The sequence below is a fragment of the Apus apus genome, chromosome 2 (genome assembly GCF_020740795.1).
Source record: "Apus apus isolate bApuApu2 chromosome 2, bApuApu2.pri.cur, whole genome shotgun sequence".
NCBI classification, from domain to species: Eukaryota; Metazoa; Chordata; class Aves; order Apodiformes; family Apodidae; genus Apus; species Apus apus.
In genome coordinates, this window is record NC_067283.1 from 115,911,463 (window position 1) to 115,937,021 (window position 25,559).

Below are 25,559 nucleotides of genomic sequence, written 5' to 3' on the forward strand. Positions count from 1 at the left end.
TTTTCATTAACAAAGATAGTTGCACTAGGGCAGCTAGTGCTCAACTACCAGTCTCCATGATCTGAATCTCACAGGTCTGCTCCACATGGCAGCACCACTGAAAAGCTCTGGACATCTGTTACTGTTTAGGGTTGGTAGAGTACCACAACGTGAGTGTAGGAGCACTGCATTTACCAACCTGATAGTAAAAATATTGTACATGCATGATTGTATTAACCATAAAGGATGTGCAAGTTCTGGAGAGGGTTGAGTCTCCACAGCATTTCCACAGGAACTGTACTGTCAGCTACAAATGCAAATCTCATTATTTGTTATGGTGTGTATAAAGGATTTTTGGACTAGTAGGACCAAACCAGGCTGTGTTTTTGATAAAATTTGCCATGCAATGAAGTTACCAACCTTATTAATGATTTTGTAAAAAGAACAACGTTACCAGGAAGATATCTGGTGACTGGATCTGTTTCCAATGAAGAGGAGAGCTTTCCTCCAAACTTCAGCAATAGCAGAAGTGGTGGTATTTTATACAGCGATTAGGAAGGCAAAAGACTACAGACTGAAAGTCTGGCTCAGTTTTACCATAAACTTACCTTCAGGAAGCCAGTAACTTGTATAGCTGTGCCCTGGCATCTCCATCTTCACAGGAAAACAGAGAAATGTATTAAATTCATAGGATTGTATCAAAGAAAACATATCATCAACAAAATGGGAACTTTTCCAAACCAAGTACCACTAAAGCATCCAGTACATTTAATCTTCATTTTACTCATATCAATCCAGTTAATCAATGTGCTATTTCATTTGTTTCTAATTCATTAAATATTTATTTTAGTCTGCTTACAAATTGTCCAGGAAAACAAGTACAGCACTATTTTTAAGTATGTCCATTTACATCCTTTACTGAAAATGGCATGTGATCATTACCCACACACACAACCCCCACCCAGATAATGAATGTGGCACAGGTTTTCATTGCTTTTGTAACAAGTGAAGTATTTGAAGTTTTCTAGTGTCTTACTCAAAATACACTCCGAAAAATTCTTAGTATATTACTCACAATCAATAAATATACAATCACCTTGGAAAAACACACATAGAAAACATTACACACAGGTGATTAAACATGTGCCAAAAATACACTAACCATTTTCCTTAAAGGCCAGTATTTTTTAATGTTAAAAAGCTTTACCATACAGAGACAATAAAATCATTTTGGTGTGTAGGCAGATCATGCTTAAATTGGATTTCCACAGCACAGACAAATGTTACAGATACATTAATTGAGAACAATGTTGATTATAGCTCTGCCATTGTTCTGCAGAAACCTAAACAGCACTCTCCACTGTAAAACAGTAGGACCAATCAAATTGCCAAGCTACATAGTTCAGATGCAATCACTGTTGGGGCAAAAGTTTCTGGCATAACTCAGTGTTATGACCCAATGTTGTTCAGTATGACTTTTCATATTGTAAAGGGAAAAGCCAGAACTTCCATTATCCAGAAACAGCAGGTACAACACTACATCCTCCTCCCAGAAATTTGTGTTAGTACCTACTGAAGTACAACAAACATTGTGCCAAAACCTGATCATCAGCCAGGTCCTTTCCATTTGAGTTTAAGTTCAGGAGGTTCTTTTTTGTCAGTAGTCTAGTTCAAACTGCAGTGGTAATCTGTGTGAGTCCCAGGTCGTTGGACTCTTCTCTCTCTTGAGGACAGTAAGATGACATTTCCACGACTAGTCATACAGGCTTATTCGTCCCATCTGCTTCCCTCATATATGCCGGGTCTTGCACAGTGTTCCTGACTCTGCTGGTGCTCTGCCTGTCCATCCTCATCTTAAAGGGGAAGCAGAAGTCCTTGAAACATCTCTTGAAGTTTTCATCCAAAAAAGCGTACAGAATCGGGTTGAGGCTGCTGTTGGTGTAACCCAAAGCAATACAGAAGTAATAGCTGGATACAGCAGCAGTACTGTGGGACACATCCCCTAATGCTTCAGCCAGCACAAAAATGTGAATAGGAGTCCAACAGATAATAAAAACTGCCACAACCACAAGCACCAGCCTGGTGATGCGACGCAGGTTTCGATCTTTTTCTCGAGACCCTGAGAGAAGCCGAACATTTTTAAGGCGCAGGATCATCAGAGTATAGCAAACAATTATAATGAGAACTGGAATAACAAATGCGAAGACAAAGACACAGATTTTCATGAAGAGGTCCCACCACACATAATCTTTGTCAGGGAATTGCAAGGAGCATTCAGTACTAGCAGTGTCTAGGAATGAAAGATGCAAGAAAAAGAAAATTGTTTTACTATTAGATATTCTAAACAATATAATTATCATAGCATAAGCTAGGAAAAGTGATTTTCATGTAATGTGATACTAGTAAATGGCATTATCATTAAAGCACTCCAAGGAAAGCTTTCAGTTACTATTGAAACTGGTTTTATGCAGTTGTCTAGAAATTATTTAGAGAGATAGGAGCTTTTTAAAATGCACAACATTGTATAAAACTTGTTTCCCACAAGAGGATCTAAAAACACATAGCACAAAACTAAAAATTTGTAAAAGATGTTTCTATTTGAGTCTCCCTGAAGTTTAAAGCCAGACTGAGTACCATTTTCAATGGAGTAGAAATCTCATAATTATTATCAAACCACATATGTTTTGTCTGTGCACAGACAGATTTTTGGTATCATTAATGGTGGGAGCCAAATGAGGTTTTGATCATAATAAGATTTTGCCAATATATGATAATTGTGTAATAAACTTTTCCCACATGCTTTGTTCAGTGCAAATGGAATACATGAAAGTGTTTGCATTGAGAAAAAACTTACTTCCTGGCAGCACCCTCTTTTCAGTTAAACAGAAGCAAATAAGATACGTGTGCATGTGGACTGAAATGGAAGCCACTCTTTTTGCAGATCATGTAATTGAAAATTCATCCTGTGCAGAGACTGGAGGATCTGGACTACTGACACTAGCCCACTCCTTTTTTGATTGCCGATGGCAGGGTTCAGAGTCGCAGGCTGTCATTTGATTTTTATGTCCCAGAAATTTTCCATCTGACAGGAAGCTGCTAAGGAATGAAATATCTGAGGCTTCATTTGCTGATCTCATTGGAGCCTCCCAGAATATAAACCATTTGGAAAATCAAGAAACAAGTTAAATGGCACGGCAAGAGATGGGGTACATTTACAAGTCCTATCAGCAGCTGAACTCTATAGAAGCCAAGTCAAGGTAACAGGGATTTTTCACTCTGAATTGCAGCTTAGATTTTATCCTCTTGAGCATTACATTATTCTTTGGATTTTTTTTTTTTCATTTTTCCAATGGAATTTGTCATTCCTCTACAAATTTTTATGTATTGGCTTTTACTGAATCAGATCTAAGGGTAGAATGATTTAATATACTCTTACACACCACTTTTTCATATCTATCTCCAGCAGAACTAGTCAGAAAAAATCCATCAAGCCATATGTCTCTGCTATCAAAATGCTTCACAAATCTAGACAACACTGCAGAGAATTTATTTTGAAAATGGAAAAGTTGAAAATTTGAAAGCTGAAAACAACTAGGGAGTGAACTTATCATTATGGTACCAGATAGACGTTTCCACAGTTGAATATCAGAAAACTGTTACTGGGTCATCTTGAATACTGAAACATTCAAATAAAAAAAGCTGAAATAAAAGCTTAATATTTTGATGTTTTATGTTAAATAATATAACAACTAATGGATGATTATGAAAGCTGAAAAGTGAAAAGACATATCTTTCAAGCTTGAAGGAAGATACTAACAGCACAAGTATGACCTAACAGATTCTTGATACTCAGTCAACTTTCCTAAGTCCTTTGTGATCTAGGTTTTCATAAGTGTAGTCACCTTTACTCAGTTTTATTCTAGAAATGTCAGCAATCATCTTCAAATAAGTTTTCACATGTATTATTACTGATATTTCTAGCAGAACATGGCCTAGCAGCAGCAATAAAATCAGGATGCAGCTATAATATCTAGACTAATGAAGCTGCATCCAGTTGTGCAGTGCTGGTCAAAAGTGAGGTGTGATCACAGATGACTGCTCTGGAACATAGTCACCTACTCACAGAAACCCTCTCCCTGAGGAAACTGCCTCTTCAGATCTGCTGACACAATTTCATATATTTATCAAACGAATTCAGTCATGCTTGCTACATTTTAATATAATTTGCAGACGGCAATGATATTTTAGACTTCTAAATTATTGAATTGGAATATTGAAATTGAAAATATTGAATTGAAATTTCTTCATTGTCTTACATCTCACCACAGTTTACTTTTGATGGAAAATCTAATTCTAAATTCTTTAATATTTGTGTGTCTCACTTGATATATATATATAATGCTATGAATTGTGTGGAACTTATGTACATTTTCCCAGTTTACAACTTGCAAACAATCCTCAAAGGTCCTTATTATAATGGACAATCTGGTAATAATTTTCATGAACTTAGGAAGATAACAAAATCCAATTTAGATTTTATTTTTGTTGCCTGAAAACATGCAGAACTAAGTACAGTGTCACAAACAGAGTACTTAAGCTTTCCTACTGGCTTTTTCCACTCTGAAAGCCAAATATTCAAAATATATTGATATATTTAATGAAAAATACTGCATTCTAGATGGCATTTTAATGTAAATATATTTTAAAATGTGTTTGATAAACTACCATTTAATATTAATCTTAATCTTGACACAGGAAATATATTTCTGTTTAGATACATTATTAATTATTTCACCTTCAGACATCCATACTCCTCTGTACTCACATGAAGCCTTCATACTATTACTGGAAACACTACTAGAACCTCTAATTTTATTTTTTTAAGTGAACAATTCCTCAGCAAGAAAGCCTCCATTAAGGTCAGATAGAGAATATTTACACTGATGGACAATTTATTCTGCAGGGAAAATTATAGAATCATTAAGGTTGGAAGGGACCTTAAAGATCATCAAGTTCCAACCCCCCTCCCATAAGGAGGGAACCCTACCACTAGATCAGGTTGCACAAAACCTCATCCAACCTGGCCTTAAAAACCTCCAGGGATGGGGCATTAACAGCCTCCCTGGGCAACCCCTTCCAGCCTCACCACCCTTATAGTGAAGAATTTCTTCTTAATATCTAACCTAAATCTCCCCTTTCTCAATTTAAAACCATTACCCCTTGTCCTATCACTATCTTCTCTGATGAAAAGCCCCTCCCCAGCTTTCCTGTAGGCCCCTTTCAAGTACTGGAAGGCCACTATAAGGTCTCTCTGGAGCTTTCACTTCTCTAGGCTGAACAGGCCCAATTCTCCAATGTATCCAGAAAGATGCTGCTGGGAATCATGTACTGTGAGAACAAAAGGGGTGGGAACTTTAAATATAATCACTTTCCACTTGAAGTTCAGCTGTTGTTCAAACCTGAATCCAACAGAGGCTTTCTAGCAAATAAATAAAAACTCTTTTGACCAACATAACATAAAGTTTCAGTCCTGAGCTCCAGCTGTCTGGCAAAGGGAAGATCCCTGCTTTTCCACTTCAGATTTATCAGCATAATTCTTGAACACACCAAACAAGATAAATGTCAGTAAATGCTCAAGAGAGACCTTAGATCAGACAAGCAGGGATGAACAGTAGGGGCTGACAAGCATTTGCCAATAATTTTCCACACTAATTGGCCTAGCTGAGCTGGGGATTGCTAGTCTCTCCTTCAGGAATAAAAAAAAAGAAAAAAGGCTGCCTGCCATGTAGTGTGGAAAAGGCATTTCATCACTGCTGGCCTGAGAGCAGCCCCTTGATCTAAATGTGATGCTTACAGTGAATAACAGGAATATTCTGCTAGTTCAGCACACTCCAACAAAACGCCTGACCCAGCCAATGTCCCATGGCCTTCAAGATCCCATATGTGGTGGGATAATCATTCTTCCCAAATGAAGATGCATGGAAGCTAAGATTTCTTGAGTCAGATGTTGTTTTATAGAGCAGGTTAAAACTTTTCTGGGGAGAAGGGTTACAGCATTGCAGACCAGGACCAGGACACTTTATCCCCTAAAGGGCTGAAATAAGAGTTTCCAGAAGACTCTTCTGTCACTTACCCACCAGAAGACCAACAGCAAGAACAAAATCTATATTCTTCAGTCAAATAAATCAGCCCTTGCACAGCTGTTACTGAAATGTTTTGTTTGCATTGATCTCTGTCAAGCAGTTCAACACATAACATTTATTGTCTCTGCCAGATAAAACAGTATCCTTATGTAAAGTTCACCATTTCTTTGGGAGGAGGGAAACTTTTCTAATTAGCTCAGAAAATTATTAATTGTTTTTCAAAAGATTATTTACATATCAAACAAGACTACTGCCAAATAACTATGCATGCCTGGTATTTTATCAAGCCATCCATGTAACAGGAAGGCCCCAGCCCAAGGACATTGTTAGAGGCCTCAAGCCCTTTGAAGACACTGAGGCGCTCCTGCACTGCAGTCATGCCTGTGGGTAGGAAGTAGATGTATGTGAGAATGCTTCTCCCCTTTCCTTCTCAAGGAGGATATGAAAATAAGATTAACCCCGTAGCGTGGTAGTTTGGGCATTGAGTCACCGGTTATAGGGGCTAAGTCCACACTACTTCATGGATTATAATTTTCAAGCAGACCCCATAGGTGGTCTCTTGAATTCATGTTCTTGTAGTTGCTTCCCTGCATAGTCTGTATTCCCAGCTCCTCTGCTGATCCTTATTTTCAGCTTTTCCAAGTCTCCATGTACATCCCCATACCTCTTTAAGCCATAATTTGAGATGCTGTTACATATAATTTAGTTTTATTTTCTCTCTCCAGCTACTGATGTTTCTTGTCTTCACCATGCCTTCAAGTTCTGTGAAATGGCTGTTGATGATAAGTTGCCGGGTCCTAATACTAATTATAGTGTTAATACTAATGCTAATGCAAAGCAATCTAGTTCCTGCTCTTAAAAAAGTCATCAAAACTGCTCTCACAACACCTAAAAAAAGCATCTTAAGCCCATATTTCAAGTCTCATCCTAAACTGAGCTTTGATCCATCCACTGTCAACAAGTTTGTGATCATTTTCCCCCGCTGTCTGCTAGTAGTTTTTGATGGTTTCACTCTAGCACAGACACTGCTTCAAAGCACATTTTGGGATTTTTTAGTTGGCCAGGTCATCTGAACTTAAATTATTTATATGTCTTACTGTCATGTTCCACATTATATTTCAAAATGTCAGAAATTTAGACATATGTTCTGAAAAAGGAATCAGTCAGGTTTACTCAATATTCAAAACTACATTTTATGTCATTCAAGAAAAAAAAAGAACTGAATTTTAAATACTCACACTCACCTTCCCTGACTTTGGTACCTCCAAGAACTATGGCAGATATGCCAAAAGATGAGGACAGTAGCCAGATACAGATGTTGATTATCTTCGCTTTGAGAGGTGTACGGAAGTCTAGAGCCTTCACAGGGTGACACACAGCAATGTATCGATCAACACTCATCATGGTCAGTGTGAATATGCTGGTAAACATGTTGTAATAGTCAATGGAAATAACTATTTTACACAGCACATCACCAAAGGGCCACGAGTTCATCAGGTACTCAGTGCTTTGGAAAGGCATAGTCGTGGTAACTAGAGCATCTGCCATGGCCAGATTGAAAATGTAGATGTTGGTTGCTGTCTTCATCTTTGTGTACCTGAGGAACAAAATAGTAAGGCTTTAGTATTTCAAAATATGATTATGCACGTTCAGATATGTAACATTTTATCCATCAAGCTTCATCATAGCTGGGTGTTTTTCTGGCATTTCTAATTCATTACAGAAGTGCACACCAATGCAAGACCCTTGGGATAATAGCAAACATGTTGGACTAAGTCTCTTAGCATCTGCATTAGCATTTAGAACTATTCACCATGGGCAAAACCAAGGATATAAATACATTTAATCTTCCTTTAATTCACTGCAACAATGCCAGCTAATAAAAGTTTTAGTCATTTCCCCTCTTTGCTCTGTCACTTCCAAATTCTCCTCCTTTCTTATCTTCAGCTTTTCCCAGTCCTCTCTTTTGTGCTAATGAAAAAGATGTCTAGTGCTTAAGTAGGAAACCACACGGGGGGTGGGAGGCTGCAGAGGGGTTGTGTGTGGAAATGATCATAGCAATATTTTTTTCTGCATCCTTTAATTTCATCAAAATTAAGCACTTGTTTTGTCCAGCTGGTAAGAATCTCAGCCTACACAGAAGAATAACATCTGTCCTGCAAATCACATTATTGACTATAAGACACTGTTCCAATACAAATATGAAACTATGTAGGTAGGAGGAACAAGTAAAAGACACATTAACAGACTAGGAACACCTCTTCTGGTAAAATAAAATAAAAATAAGAAAAAATAAGAAGCAGCTCCAATTGCATCTCAGCTGCAAGACTAAGCAAAAATTCACTAAAAACTCAGATTGCAAATTTCTGTTAAACTGGACTAATTTCCATTAAGTGTCTGCAAAGGAGTAGTAGAAAGGTGATTTTACTACTATGGACATCACTGATGATATTTGGAATTGTTCTTTTGTTCATATGGCAGAAGAAAAAAGACCATGAAAAGTTGGACAGGATGCACAAAAAGCTCCACAAAAATAAGTGAAAAGAATGGAGAAAATTCTTACTGCAAGTAATTTAAAAGAGCTCAGCCCATTTAGTTTATCAAAAACAACACTAAGAGGCAACTTGATTACAGTGTCTGAAGACCTCTACAGGGAGAAAACAGCAGGTACTGAAGAGCTCTTTCAGACTGCAAAGAAAAGTGTAACAAGGACAAACAGATAAATGTCAAAGCCAGACAAACTCAGATGAGAAACAGTGATGGATTTTACCTAACAACAAAGGTATTTATTATTGGGAACAAATTACACAAGAAAGGAGTAATTTTTTCCATCTCTTAATGTCTCCAAATCAATGTCTTCTGCTTTGAAAAGTGTGAGCTTCAGTTAAATACAAATTACTAGATTCAATACAGGAGTATTTACATGAAATGCATTGGCCTGTGATAGACAGAGGTGAAGTAACTAATAGTTCTTCTGAATCATTACTTATGTAGTTCTTTAAAAACTTCCCCAAGGGCTTGAAAAAGGAAAGTTTACTTTAATATATAGAATAATTAGTTTGACCTTTTTTCCTTAAAGAAAATCAGAAAAGTATTGAAAAATAAGGAGGATTTTATTAGCCTTGAAAAAATGATATATCTGAAAATCTTTATATCTGGCATTTCCTGTTCTTTGCAACCTTAACTAAATCCCTTTTTGTGTGCGACACTGTAGCCATATACACCACATTTCCTCGTACCCCTTTCCCTTCTCCACACAGCCTTCCAATGACAGAATAGGAAAGACTGTAAAATTGAACTATATGTTTTAGGTAACTTCAAAATGCGGATTTCTGAAGCTGCTTAAAGCATGTTCTTTGTTTAGGTAACATGTAAAGTTATCAGTTTATTCATTTTTTTCCACTATGCAACACATATACACATAAGAAAATTAATTTTCCTCACTACTGTTGATCCAACAGGAAGAATGTCTTGTCATTTACAGGTAGTAAGGCATACAGAGTCATTCCAGCATCAGCATTTAGACAACTTTCAATGTAACCAAATCAAAGCTGTATATGGGAATGAAAATATAATGGGAAAAAAAACCAAAACAACCCAGTGTGCCTTTTCTCCTATAAAGCTCTATGAAATCTTTGGCTCATTTCAGGAGCACATTTGCATGTAACAATCCCAGCTTTGGTAACTTTATGTGGTGTGCATCTAGTGATTCCCTACGGCTCACTAGTCTGGCAGTGCTGGGACTAACTGGTCTTTCCCAAATCCAACCCAGTTCATAGACCACAGATGTCCCCTTGCAGCACTCACTCCAAGCCAGAACAAGCACTTGACCCCTTCTCTGTCAGACCTTGAACAAAAAGGCAGGAGACCAATAAATACTGCTCCAATAAATATTTTATTATGTTTAGGCAATCAGTTCCTCCCAGGCACTGCAGAGGGGTCATTCACGCCTAACCCAGGGAGAAAGGGTGCACTGGTTACAATGGTGCAATGCAAAGGCCAAGCATGTTTTGCTGATGCAACCTTAAAACTCATTGATCTCACAATGGTAACGTAAAAAGCTTGATGACTTTCACCTGAAAGCATCAGCCTCCTTGTAAATGAGATGGCCTTTAAAGTTGTTAGGCAATATAGATTAAATCATGCATTCATTTAGAAGTTCATAACATTCAGAAATGCCTTGGGACTCAACCACCAGAACTCCTTTGAATGTTTTTATTTAAACACATTAAAAAATATTAAATTACTACATGTCTCTGAAGATACATGTTTGCAGGCTTAATTAAAAGTCCAGTTAAAGTACTGGAGTGACTGCTGGCACTGCCAGACACTTTGATCGAGTCTTGACTCAGACACAAAATGAGGAATTTAACTGCTTTTCTACAACTCATTCTATTGCACCAAAACATAGGAGGCAACATTTTGTGTGGTTTGGGGTTTTAAAACCATACCCTCCATTCACCCAAATCTGCACGTGAACAAAGTAAGGCAATCTTGTCTTCCTTTGCAAAATTAAAATGATTGATGAAATACCTTGTGGGAAACTGTTATTTTTCTTCACATAAGTCTAAACAAAAGGCAGCAATAGCCTCCCTGGCATGGGCTTGCAACATACCTGAATTCCATTTATGGAAAAAATACTGCTATCTGCTTTAATTAGTCTAGGAGAACAGATAGAGGAAACCTGGACATAACTACAGCATAAATGACACATTGGTAATTAGTTACAAATGTTTTCTTAGTGTCTTTGAGGCATAACTTTCAAAGAACATTGAAATAATTATCAGTTATTGTTGTATAAGCCATTCTAGGGAAATCTTGTGTCTAGAAAGATTTAAATTATGTCTACTTACATGGCAGAAGTAAAATTAACAAAATTATCACAACTTAGGCTACATCCACTTCTTGAAAGTGGAAAGTTTTTTGAGACTTACTTTAAACTGACCCTTAGAAAAATTTCCTCTATTTCTAGGTTGACTCATCACTGATGTACTTTTCCTTCTGAAGTTGAATTTACTTTGCACAGCTTTTTAAGACAGTAAATAGGAAGAAATCACACCTCCAGCCAAAGCTTATAAATGAAATTGTGGCAACAGAAGAAAGAAGCATGCTATTAAGAAGTAGCTATGCTTTCAGAATAATCCAAATGCATTACTAAATTTGCTAATAGAGCCCTTTCAAGTTATTATCTCAAGCAGGGGACAGGAATGTGGTTCTAAATTACACAGTAACATTAGTAAAGGTAATAAAAGCTGGGAAGGAGGCTCTGGTCAATTTTTTTTTACGTGACTGTAATAGGTTAAAGTGTTCCCTGCAGTATAAAATAAGGAATGGGGAAGGGAGCAAAACTAACAAATATACTACAACATTCTCCAGTACAAAATAATTAAATACAGTGGGGTATACCACACATATTTTTGGCAAATACCTGGGTCAGTGAATGAAAATGAAAGATGAAGCACATCTAAAAGCAAATTGCAAAAATATCTATCAGCAGGATGAAGGCTTGGTTCCACTAGGTTCCTTTGAATGAAAGATATGGAGATCAAGGAGCTGAAAAGCTTAGTCAGGAAAGCTCTAAATTTCAAAGCTATGTTCAGGACACACTCATATCATACTGCGTCAGAACAGGAACGCAAAAAACCAACACCAAAACACAACAACCAAAAAAAACCCAAAACCCAACAGGAAGATCTATTCTAAACACAGACCATGTCACGAAGATGGCTCAGCTATGTTTTGAATCTTGGTAAGTCAATATAAAAGGCTTATGCCAATATGAAACTAAGACTGAGATAATTTAAAGAATGTAAAAATCAATATGCTTCTGTTTCCAAGTTCACACAGGATAATATTTTATCACCACATTTTAAATGAGAGACAGAATTTAGCAGGGGATGGAACCTCAGAAAACACTTAAATAAAGGCAAACACTGTCACTGCACACATTTAAAGGCTGCCTGCCTTTAATTTAAAAATTGTTAGGAGCCTCTAAAAATGGTACATGTTGCCTACAAAATAGTATCCCAATTTGGAATTATCTTTATTAATAAGCCTATCATTAAGTGGCTTAAAGAATAAAATAATGACCTTGTCTTTTATTCTCCTCTCAGACGCATAATCTACCTGAATGTCAGAGGTCATAATTAAAAACCTTACAATTTTCCACTTCCATTGCTCCCCTGAACTAGCCATAAACTGAGCCCCAACAAGATCTTGCAGATTTAGATTAGACATGGAAGTTAATGCCCCCTCCCTGGAGGTGTTTCAGGTCAGGCTGGATGAGGCTTTGTGTAGCCCAGTCTAGTGTGAGGTGTCCCAGATCATAGCACAGAGGTTGGAACCTGATGATCTTTAAGGTCCCTTCCAACCTTAACCATTCTATGATTCTGTGATTTTAAGCTTTCCCTCTTGAGCTAAAGAATCAGTTTCTGAATTATAGAAGTTCAAGTCTACATATATCCTGGTAAAAATGAAGAAATATTCACACTTAATAAATACGAACTTTTTTCTCCTTCTATGATAAGGACCTGTAATATTTTTATGTGAGCTTAAGAGCCTTTTTTTGAATAAACACACTTCATATTGAAAACACAAGTACTGTGAAATTTGTGCTTCCGTGATTCCCATGAGAAAGGCTAAGGTGCTGTGATATATTATGGCTTCAACTGAAATAGTGAGAATGCAGATCGTTACAAAATTTACACTCTATCCAAAGCCAACGCGTCTAATATTATTATTAGAAAACCTAGACAATTAGCTCAGACTATATAGCTGATTTTTTTTACCTCTGCTAGCAAGTGAGATGAATCTAGACCTTGTCAAGCAGCTGACTCTGTTGAGAAAATTTCTGGTGCTGCAGATGTTTTCCAGTAACAAGTTACGTTATGGGGAATTCTCAGGGTGTTACACAGCCCATCCTAATACAGGATCACAGAATCAAGGAACTGTCAGAGTTAGAAGGGCCCTCTAGAGATCCTGTAGTCCAACTCCCTCAATAAATAGGATCACCTGTTACAGCACATTACACAGGACTGCATCCAGGTAAGTTTTGAATATCTGCTTGCCACAGGTACATTCCCCTGGTGAGTGCTGAGTCTCTGCTTCTGATAACATCCAGCTTTCCTATTGTTCTTATCTCTTGAAAAGATTTATGCATTTTTCATTAAGGACATGGAGTGTGGGTATCACTTGTATTCTCAGAAAACAGCACCAACTGTCCATTTTGCCACAGAGATGAGTATTAAATGCCACTGATGAGAATGTTTTATAGCACAAACGCATACTTGGACATGTGGAGACCTGAATCTCTGGACAGCACTCCTGTAATAAAGTTGAATGGGAGACAAGGGACCTCACTTTATAATAAGTATAGAATCGTCTGGTAAGGCAATTTATGCGTATATCAGCAGGGACCCAGCTCAGGGAGAACTTATCAGTCCCTCATATTATTCAGCTGGGAGGCTTTATCTGGACTCTACCCATTTTTTTGTTGTCCTCACCTGCCTCAGAGGAGTTCACAGCAGAGGCAAACTGAACACACACTTTTCCAAAGGAGATTATACAAGTGAAATGCAGGAAATTTTAAGACACAGCTAACTGGAAAAAGGGAAAAGCACAGCTGACGTCTTCCATGATGAAAATACTGCTCTTGTCCTGCACACTTTAACAAGTGAGTCATTCTGAAACACTTGTCAAACAGAAAGTCCTGCCACTGTCCATCAGCCAGCAGAATGGTAACATAGCTTTTCTGAGTGCGAACTCTTGATGAACATTGAATTGCTTGTTCAAACCATGTTACCACAGGTTGTCATCTATCACCACTCAAGGAGGCCTTTTCCAGTTGCCCTGTGGTAGCCACAGTGGCTAAGCTACCTGCAATGCAGTGGAAAGTGGATTTAGCTTTGTAGTCAGTCAGAAAATACAATATCCTCTGTCTTCTAGATGCAGAGTAGCTAAGTTCGGGAACTCTTACTGCACTGCTAAATTGCACTGACTTCTGGAGCAGAGAAGAGCAGCCAGGCAGAGCACCACATATTGCACGGGAATATTGGTGTGAGAAGCAGAGAAAACAGAACAGGTCTGCACATGTTCTTGCTGTGTATTCGTGGAAACTCATGGTCTGAAGAAAATCATGTTAGGCTTTCATACTCATGCAGAGAAGACAGGTTTCATTGTAAATAAAACCTCAAAACTGGAAATAGGAAAGTGCCCAGAATTAAGATTCACCTTCTCTAGGGACTAGAAGTTGAATCTAATGAGAGATGAACCCTCTGGCTTCAAGAGAAATAAATATTTCAAAGATGATACACAGGGTAGCACGCAAACTTCCCAATAAAACCATGGAAATGCTATGCACCTCTAGATATTTATATCCTTTTTGCATTTTGCAGAATGCCAGCATGGTCAGACACTCCTCTTTCCGTGCCCTCATTCCATCTGTACACACCCCTTCCTTACAGCTAATTCTATTGGTGCACTCATGCCTGTCTGCAGACAGCATGACATTCATACTGCCCTTTCCTCCAGCCACTCCTCTCCAGGCCTGTAGTGCTGCCGGGGGTTGTTGTGGCCCAAATGCAGGACCCGACATTTGGACTTAATGAAACTCATACAATCGGTCTTGGCCCATCAATCAAGCCTGTCCAGATCCCTCTGTAGAGCCTCCCTGCCCTCAAGCAGACCAACACTCCCACCCAACTCAGTGTCATCTCCAAACTTACTGAGGGTGCATTCTATCCCCTCATCCAAATCATCAATAAAGACGTTAAACAGGAGCTGTCCTAGCACTGAGCCTTGTGGAACACCACTCATGACCACTCTTCCTTCACTGTGTTCCCCTTCACCAGAAGGGTTCAGCCAGCCTGCCCCCATCCCCACCCCCAACACCGTCCCCCATGTGCTCCCTCACCACATTTTTGGCAGGAGCATGAGCTTCCCCATCACTCTCCTGGCTGAGAACAGACAAGCTACCTCAAGCTTTCTGCCTTGCCAGCAGCCAAACTGGAAAGTTCTAGTAAGTTTTCACATTCTTCCAGTTCAAAAGGGCTCTCTGCAATTTGTCTTACTTCTAGACATTGATTCCAGTTAAGCCTTTCTCTGAAATAAATTACTAGCTGGCTGCTAGCCCAGTGGAAGTGTCTGGATGGATACCAAATTACTTTTCAGAAGCCAAACAGATTACTCACTAGAAGCTATAGCCACTCTCTAATATTATCTCTAGTAAATATTCCTCCCAATCCTTCCCTCTGCTCTCTCTGCCTTTTCAGTATCTGCTCTTCTTATCACAGCATGGTATCAAGAGCTCATGTTGAGTTTCTCACCTGCTTAAAAACCCCAGGTCTCACTTAGTCATTGTCTAGCAGGGTACTGAATTAATTAGAGACATTCAAATTCTGTTTAAATGACTGTGTTGGTCAAACCACCTGTATTGTTTCATAAACCTGACCTCTTCCATGTTTCCTGATAGGCTAGTCTTTCTGCCATCTGTAAAAGCTGTTGGTAAGTATCAGTCTTCAAGGCTGTGATTAAAATGGTGCCACATTTGGGCAGATCCTGTAGAACCCAGCAAAACTATTTTAGCTTTCAGTCAGGTGAGACCAGATGCTCTTTGAGGTCCTGTGATGAATTATTATAAATCATTTGATAATAGCCAACTATGGGATGGTTAATCAAGTAAAAAAGAGAAAAAGCCATAAACTTCATGAAGTTTAGGCTGGCCTACAGCTAGGCCTTTGCTTCTAGCAGCCAAACCCATAATTTTATGAAAGAATTAAATCATAACAACTGCAAGTAATAGGGAACAGGCAGTCCAGTTAGGTCGACACTTCCAGAGCTTCATTTTTCATTTCAGAACAATATTCTTTACAAATAAGATTTAATACAATTGGAACAATTATTCAAAGCAAATTAACAAGTAACCTTTTGATGTTACTAAAATCTAATATTGATTTAAACAAATCTATGGAATAATTTTTATTTTTAATACTTTTTAAATTATATATTTTCATTCTCATTTAGAATGAATGGTGGAGAAGATTTAAAAACAATCTGGGAAAGTGTCAGTTTTGTACGACATTTCTTAATAGACACTTCCTGTTATATAAGATGCCATTCAGTTCATTGAATATAAGAACAAAAATGTATTACTAGTTATATTTTTTTCTACAACATTAGACTAAGGAGAGGAGTACAAGCATTCTCTTTTCCCTTAGGAATAAATTTACATACCTATGACACAGCCTCTTGTTAAAGCTGGTTTTGAATGTAGAAAATTATTCAGTTCACTGGAAGCTTGAAAGATAATTTTAAGAGAAACATGAGATTGGCTATTTAAGATCCTGATGGTAGGAGCTGCTCTTAGAAAATGAATTCAGGAACAATGGGGGTAAGAAACCTAGGGAAGGGGAATCTGGAGTGGGTAAAACACAGCATCTCCCAGAGTTTTTACCAGAGTGAGATTTTGGTTTTGATAAGAGCAAATTCATAGTTAAAGTTGTAAGTTTAATCAGGGGACTTTTCTTCCCCTCCAGCTGTCACAAAAAAAAAGCATCATTTTCTTTAAAGTCAGAGCCAAATTTTAGAGAAATAAAGTAATGAGGGAGGAGGAAGTGAGGAAGAAGACTTTTTGCTTCCAAGGACAAGCCATCTTATTTATCAACTTCAGCCAACTATTTCACCTCCAGAAATACCTTATAAGACTGCAGAGGTAAAGCTAATCTCAAAAGAAAAGGTTTGGGGTTGAGATACATTCTTGACATGCCAAGAAACACATAGCTGCATAACTTTACTCAGGTGAGGTTAGATAACTTCACCTGGTTTCTACAAACCCATTTAATGCTTCCTCTTCTCCACAGGGGGAGAGAGGACTGTGCTTCCCACACAGTATTGGTATTTCCCAGCAGTGCAAGAGGCAACGTGATGTCCTCTTTCTCTCTCCCCAGGTGAATCAGCAGCTGCAGGAGAGCATTGCATCCTGTGTACCATGGCTCACCATGAGAGAAGCACAGACAGCCCACCCAGCCAGCTACTGACCTGCTTGCAGCCCACCTGGGGCTGGTCCATGTGCCTCACAGCCGATCTGAGCACAAGGAGAGTTCCTACAAAACCAGCCACACCAGGAGAGCCAACCACAACGGGTATGCAAAGAGCACAGGATGCACTGTGTGCACAACCCAGAGCTCTTTCTGCGCATTAAAAATAACCATTCTTGATGAGCCTGAGGAGTCTGGGGTGCATACAACAGCCCTTGTCTTGCTCTGTTAGATTTATTAGTGCTAAAGCTTTGGCTTTTAAATCTAACAGTTGCTGTGTGTTTAGAGACACCGAATACCAGAATTTCCATTTTACACTTGAGGAAAACAAGTCACAGGGCCATGAAGTGACTTTCTCAAGACAGGAGAGAGCGTTAAAGGCTGGTAATAAAAGCAAAAGAAGAATACAGGTCTCCTGAGACATATTTTGTCAGGCCATACCAAAGTACCATTCCCACTCTGCCTTCAACACAAATCTCTACTTACAGGAGCTGTATTAAGCTGATTTTCTTTCAGGAGCCTGTACATGTGCTCAGAGTGCCATTGTCCTGTTATTTTTCCATCTGACGTAACTCTGAGAAGGTTTTCCCTTTCAGCAGAAACATACTCCACCACACCTGAAGAAGATTTTGGACACCCAGCACTTCACTCAAGATACTGAGTTGCTAACTCAGGGGTGTCCATCAGCTTCTTCAGCAGCCCTTGTGCTGAAGGAGCACAACTGCCTCTGTGGGAGTATTAATGCAAGGAATAGGCCAAGGACTGCCTATGGATGGATTTGAGCCTATTTCTGAGGCATCCCAAGACTAACTGAAATCTGAATCTACCACAGCACTGACAGTGTTTCACTGAAAGTCACAGACCATGAGGGATCTTGTTTGTGTCACCCAGAAGATGAATCAGTGTCAGGCCTGGCATAGTTAGGCAGTTAGACTAGGTGATCATTGTAGATCCCTTCTAACTGAACTACTCTAACCATATCAGGTGTTGTTTAAAAGAGCAAAGGGAAGGAGATCTGGGCCTGTGAGTCTAGAGGGGAATAAGAAGAGGAGAGGATCTCAGAAAGATGAGAACTGGCAATGACAGGCCTCACACAAACCATGTGCTCAGCTGGAGGGTAAAGAACAGCCACAATCTGTCCACATCCTCCCTTAGAGTTGTGGCAGCTGGACAAGAGGCAATGGGATATGGCTGGGGAACATGATCCTCCTCTCTCTTGCCACCTTCTGTCATAAATATCCTATAGACCTTGACTTTCCACACAATAGGACAGCACTGCAGGCTACATTTTGCAATGGGTCATGAAAGTCCATCTTGAGATGCAATCATGAAGAGAGGGGACGTGAAGGAAAGGGAGAGGGAAATAAGAGGTTAAGACAAAAATTAAGAAAATACACCTCTTGTATGAACACCTGGAATATTTAAAAATCATAAGAGAAGCTTGAAACCACAGGTTTGTATATGCATACACTTCAGCAAGTGATTTGCCACAGACAGAATCTTGGAGAGGGGGATAATGAAAAAAAAAACAACCTAACAACAGGTGTTTTGTCATATGTATTTTTTTGATCATGTAATCAAGAGATGAACCAAGAGCAAACTGAAGCAAAAGACTAATATAGGAATGGGTAGGAGAGTGAGCCATAGCTAGCTAGACCCTCACAAAAATAATCTTGTAAGGGTAACAGCAGGACATAAAAAAAGGAAATACATATGCACTGGTATCATCCTGATACGCTAAATTTAGGTTCTGGCTAAGTTGTAATTTATTTCCACTGCCCAGGCCAGTTAATCAAACATAATTGTTACTGACTGATGGCTTAGAAAATCTCTGCCTTTGCAGCTGTGTGTATGTCAGGTATGGAAGGTCTCTGCTGGCAAGAGAAATGCAAAAAGAAATTATAGATCTACTCTGAATGAAGGGCAAAGGGGCATGGAGAGGTATAAAATTACAGCATCACAAAACTGGAACAAACCAGTTTCTCCACATTGACCATAGGCATCTTTATTTCTTACACTTGCTATTAAAAGGGGTATAATTACATTTTTCAAGAGTATTCACCTGGTTATAACTCATCTTTCATAAAGTACCTCACAAACAACTTCACTGCTTCTAGTTAATTTCTCCCTATATCAGGTCTGACAGTTATTTCACCATTCTGCAATTGCTTGACCCTTTACCATGCACACTTTACTAACAAGTTCCTTTCTAATATCTCCCATTTTTTTCTGTGTACATGCTGATTCAATTTGAGCAGTGAATGTTTCACAATTTATTTATTTTTTTCAGAATTTTTTGCAGGATCCAAATGGACTGTGAAGCAAGAGTTCAAAAAGCTGCATGATTTCAGTCTCTTTGGTTGCTCATTATGGCCCTGTCAGTCTGCACTGTCCAGACATTTTTATAACTTGCAGCAAAGAAAGGACAAAAAGAAAGATAAAATATATTGCAAGCTAAAATACACACTAATACACAAGTGTAAGTATTGGTCCATTTCATCAATAGTGTAATATGAAAAACTAACACAGATATACAGCTTTCTTCTGTTCCTGAAAAACATTAGGGAAGGCAGACTTCTCTCAGCATCTACTTCGCTTTCTACAAGCCAACAACAATTCCAAGTATTTTTATCATTTTCCTTTTTCCCTACCTTGTTAAATGAGCCACTAGGTGACAAGGCAGCAATATATCGGTGTCCATAAGACTAGACACATAAGCTGTCCCTTGGGAACTTCTCACAGAGGAAAAGAGCTGCCCTGCAGAAGTTTTCTTTCTTCCACGTGAGCTTTCTCTGGGATGCAAGCAGCCTCTCATCCCTAGATGGCACCCGATGAACACAGCTCCAGGGCATAAAGAGCCTTACCTGCAGGCTGCGGGATTTATCACTTTTAACCAGCTTCTCCTTTCTGTTTCTATCTGTGCTGCCAGGCAGACCTCTGGGACTGAAAAGGTTTGGCTCATCCCAGTTATTATTTCCAGCTCCTCATTTGAGTAGATCCAGAGAGCTTCCATAAACTACCCTCTCCCTCCCTGCTGAATTTAGGGATGGCCACTTGTAACAACAGGTATTCTAAAGACCCTTACCTTATGATGACAAACATGACCAGCGAGTTTCCCACCAAGCCGACAACGAAGACCACTGAGTAGACAGCAGTGATGATGATGGGGATGGCAGGGGAGATGCTGGTGTGGTTGTGCTGGGTGTCCCCGAAGGCCCCGGTGGCATTGCTGTCATAGTCCACCCAGCCCAGGACCCAGCTGCTGCTGGTGCTGGGGGGATGACAGGACCCTGGGGGGCAAGTGGAGTCCGGCTCCTCCCGGAAAATCTGTACCGGGGCATCCATAGGGGCACAGCCCCCACAGGCAGGAGGGAGGCTAGGAGAAGGGTGCAGACAGCAGGAGGTGAGTACACTGGAAAGAGGGAAGAGAGAGAAACAAGTGCTATCACAGCCACTAGATGTTAAGACCTCTAAAATTTGTACATGTTAAGGGGAGCTCTGCTGTGAGGGGAAGTATAATTTGCCAAGCAGATATTTAAGCAAACCACATTCATATTAAACAAGTTTTACATCTTGCTCTCTAATGGGTAAGTGGTGCTCCTCCAGGTGCACAAGGAAAGTTTTCCTCTACCCTCAGAGATTGCACAAAGAAACAAATCAGATGGGAAACAGCTCAGGTCCACCCCCACACTTTAACCCTGTCTCTCCCATCCTCCATATGTTAAGTCAAACAGTATCCTCATGACAAGGGCTCCTTCCTGTCTAAGCTCTGCTATAAAGGGTGGGAGAGAGAGAAACCCACCACCTCTCTGCACATCTGCTTTGACATCCTGCCCCAAGTTGTTTCTTTCCCGATCACATACCTGCTTTCAAAGAAAAGACACATTAATGACACAAAATACCTCTTTCAGTCTGGGAAAAGGTGTGGAGTCCTCAAAGAGATGCTCTTCACAAGAAAAGAAAAAAACAAAGCAGTTCCACTTGGCTCCTGGAAGTACCAGCGACCAGAATTCTAGGACTTTTGAACCTGAGGCATCTGCACCTTTGGAAAGGTGTGCTGGCAGCGGAGCCGATTCCCGGGCATGAGCTGCGAGTTGGTAAAAGCAGTTGCTGCTGTTCCAGCTCCCACCACTTCGCCTTTTTCCTCCCAGGCTCCCTCTGCCTCCCTCTCGCTCTGCCAGGGCTCCAGCAGCACTCTGCACTGATGCACACGTTCTCCTCTGTCTCTGTCCCTGCAGCTCAGCAGCTCACATGACTTCTGTCTAAACCCTGAGAGGCAGATAAATTAAAAGAAAAGCAAAAAAAAAAATAAGTTCTGCAATGAATGAATGCTTATTTTTTATACACTTTTACAAGTTGCCTTTCCTCATTCCTCCTGAACTCCTAGGCCTCCAGCAATGATCCTCTCTGCTTTATTGAATTCCACATGATTTTACAGAATAGAAAATGCTGAATAAAACAGGAATTTTCAGTTTAGATGCCTTGTCTTGTCCATCAGATCTTTCATGCCTCAGCTTCACAGTTGTGCATCCAAAACACTTCTCACTGGGTGGTTGTGCCCCTCTTCCTTTATAACTGCAGCCTGGAGGAAAGTCAGAACCTGGCTACCAAAGCAGAGGAGGGCACCCAGATTACTGTCCTTAATTTATTCAAGCTGTCCCACGCTGTGCGAGAAGCCAAGAATTCCCTGTAGCATTACTGGAGCTCTACTCTCCACAGGCTCCAGCTGCAGCCAGTCATGAAGAGATGGTATGTGCAGAAATCATGCTCCTCAGAGCTTATGCCTAATATACTTTATCAAGGAGGGGTTGGGAATACACCAGTCTGTGTTCAGGATATCCTCTTGTGCTCCTCTTGAGTGCCTGTGATAAGGCTAATTTCTAAAACTTTTTTTTTTAAAACCTATAACCAAGATGAGAAATCATGTCAGCTGTAGAGTCAAGAGTCATATTGAAGTTTAAAAGGTACAGAAAGCCCTTGTGTCAACGTGGTGACAGTTTTACTCCAGTCACTGCTTTCTCCAGAACATCAGCATCTACTCACTATCATTTGTACAGAGTGCTCTAAAAGTTTCACTCTTAATTAAAAGGTAGAAATTGCAAAACAGCAAATACATGACAAAAACTCTCCCAAACCTGGGACAATAATAATTTCTTGGAAGATAAAGGTAGGTCCTGACATAAAATAAACCCTCTGCTTTGTTTTTATTCTTTGCATTCCATGGGGTTTTTTTCAAATGTGCTGAAGGGAATTGCTATATAGCTACTTCTTTTCATATATAGCTTTCCTTGGCAATTTTCAACTTCTTGTTAATATTTTCCTTGAACTTCTCCACACACAATCCAATATACAGGAGGGCTATAAGATAGCAATATTTTAGCATTTATTGATATCTTGCCTCTTATGAGCAGCCATTTTGTTTAGATAAGCACCTTGAATTTGAGCATATGCAGCTGCAAAATAATCAATAAAATGGATTCTATGGGTTAGGCTGAAATGTGGGAGCAAGAAGCAACAGTTTGCCAGTCTGCAATTGCTACAGGTGGATCAGAAACTTTTATATGGGGAAGTCTATTATGGCACTGCATAAGTCTAAAGCACAGATTATGTAAAACACTCAGTAAGACTAAAAGCAGACTCAAAGCTTTTTCAAGCATCAGTGGCTGGACAGCAAGCTCCACTTTTTCTAGTTATATTCTGTGCTGAAACTCTCCAGTGATCTTAGAGCTAGCACACACGAAAAAAGATACGTTCACAGCTACAGTCACTGACCCTTAATGGAGTTCCCATTGGGACTGGAATGAGGTGGCATCCAGCCACAACACTGCCAATTACAGGGTGAGCCAGTGACAACATTTAAGCTGCCTGGTGCATTCTGTCTGTGTGTACTCTGTGTCCTCAAAGGCTCAACTCCTGGTAGCTGTAGGATGTTGCAATCCAGCAGAAAAAATGCACTTGGATAAAGAAATGCCTTTTATTCAGAAAGTCAAGTCAAATTTACATAAACTGTTCAAAATATTTTCCTTTCTTATACTTGCTTGCTTGATGAAAACTTTAATATCTGGATTATCAGCAGTAAGTGGTCTCACCACAGGTACTGGAAACACCTGCAATGACATCAACAGAAAAAACAAGGGCAGAGGCTGAACCACACTCCATCACCATCTTAGAATCATAGAACGTCTTGTGTTGGAAGGGACCTCTAAATGTTATCTAGTCTGACACTCCTACAATAATCAGGCACATCTCCAACTAGAAGAGATTGCTCAGAGCCCCATCAAGCCTGACCTTGAATGTCTCCAGGAATAGGGCCTCTGCCACCTCTCTAGGCAACCTGTTCCAGTGATCCACCACCCTCATAGTAAAGAACTTTTTGCTAATGTCCAAAGTAAATCTACCTTTCTCTAGCTTGAAAACATTACTCCTTGTCCTATCATTGCATGCCCTTGTGAACATGTCTTCCCCAGCCTTCTTATAGGCCCCTTTCAGGTACTGGAAGGTTGTTTTAAGGTCCCCCTGGAGTCTTCTCTTCTTCAGGCTGAACAACCCCAACTCCCTCAGCCTGTCTTCACAGCAGAGGTGCTCCAGCCCTTTGATCATTTTTGTTGCCTTCCTCTGGACACGCCTCAACAGGTCCACATCCATCTTGTGTTGGGGGCTCCAGAGCTGGACACAGTACTCCAGGTGAAGTCTCACCAGGGCGGAGTAGAGGGGCAGAATCACCTCTCTCGATCTGCTGGCCACACTTCTTTTGATGCAGCCCAGGATGCAGTTGGCATCCTGGGCTGCAACTGCATATTCATGGCTCGTGTCCAGCTTTTGATCCACTAATACCCCCAGGTCTTTCTCCACGGGGCTGCTCTCTAGCCTGTATTCAAATCTCTGGTTACCTCGGCCCAGGTGCAGGACCCTGCACTTGGCCTTGTTGAACCTCATGAGGTTCCCCTGGGCCCATTTCTCTAGCTTGTCCAGGTCCCTCTGGATGGCATCCCAGCCTTCTGGTGTATTGACTGCACCACCCAGCTTCGTGTCATCAGCAAACTTGATGAGGGTGGTCTTAATGCCACCATCAATATTATTAATGAAGACATTAAACAACACTGGACCCAGCACTGACCCCTGAGGGACACCACTTGTCACTATTTTCCATCTGGACATCAAGCCATTGACCACTACTCTCTGAATGTGACAATCCAGCCAATTCCTTTTCCACTGAACCGTCCACCCATCAAAACCATATCTCTCTAACTTAGAGAGAAGGATGTTGTGGGGGACTGTGTCAAATGCCTTGCAAAGTCCAGATAGATGACATTCGTATATCTTCCCTTGTCCACTGATGCAGTCACTCCATTGTAGAAAGTCTCCCCTTCAACACAAAACTACTCATTTCTTCTGTGTCCTTCCCAATAGCACTGCAGAAAAGGGCAGGAGTCTCCTGAAGTCAAGTGGGAAGAGAAAGTGTCTATGCCCTCAGAAGAATCACATTAGAAAAAAGGCCCTGTTCTTTCAAAGGAAAGCAAGGAAAGATTCAGGGAAGACAGCACAAATGCACAGTCTCACCACTCAGCTACTACTTCCAGCACTGTCATTACAAACCTGTGGCTCAAATGCTCCCAGATTTTCTTAGTATAGCACTGAAGAGTCAGTGGTCATCTCACTAGACTTTGAGAGACACAACAGAAGTCACCTGGACTTCTTTTCATTAAAAAAACAACAACTATAGACCAAATTCTTAGGGAACATTGTTTAAGCTATGAATTCCTTCCCTCAAAAGTGAAGAAATACCAGAGGCAGTTGTCCAGTACCTGGGTACTATTATACATAGGTGTTTACGCAAACTCTTTTTCTTCCCTAGAGTCTGCCTTATTCACAGATCAGCTACACAATATTGCTACATTTAAGTGGAAGGACAACCATGAATTGCAAATTTTCTATCTGTGTTTTCTTCTGCAATCCTAGTGAATTTATTTGAATGAATAAGGAATGGGGGGGGGGGGAAGGAGGTATGCAATAACAGGTGGGAAGGGCTTCAGTGTTGTCTTTTTTATTACCAAAAGCTGCTCCCATCAGCACACTGCTTCAAAACCTTTACAATGTGCCGGGACATTAATTCAGCCCTGACTCAGAGGTAAGAATAAGCTGCACTGAATCACCAGCACGACTCTGTGCAGCACCCGCTTACTGTGCCGTGGCGGAGACTCGGCTCTGTCCCTCCAGCACATGCAGCTTTTAAGTGAAAACTGCTTAGTTGTCAGCATTGTTTCCCAGAAGACCATGACACTTTCTAGGTTTAAGCTAAATGTGCAGGATAGGGCTGACCTTGAAGCTCAACCATGAATTTTAACACTGGATCCTTTGGTGCGGGATCATTTGCAGACGTCACCTTTTATTCTATTGAGGTTGG

The 25,559-nt window shown here is 40.1% G+C and overlaps 1 protein-coding gene across 1 annotated transcript; it reads right to left on the bottom strand.

Annotated features, from left to right (window-relative positions):
* Positions 1 to 1,340: 1,340 nt before the first annotated feature.
* OPRK1 (opioid receptor kappa 1) lies at positions 1,341 to 20,537 on the bottom strand. Its single transcript, XM_051610642.1, has 3 exons — positions 20,241 to 20,537; positions 7,367 to 7,719; positions 1,341 to 2,269 (listed from the first exon to the last, which is right to left on the bottom strand). The coding sequence occupies exons 1-3, from the start codon at positions 20,498 to 20,500 to the stop codon at positions 1,737 to 1,739; spliced, it is 1,146 nt and encodes a 381-aa protein (XP_051466602.1). The 5' UTR covers positions 20,501 to 20,537; the 3' UTR covers positions 1,341 to 1,736.
* Between the last annotated feature and the right edge of the window lie 5,022 nt (positions 20,538 to 25,559).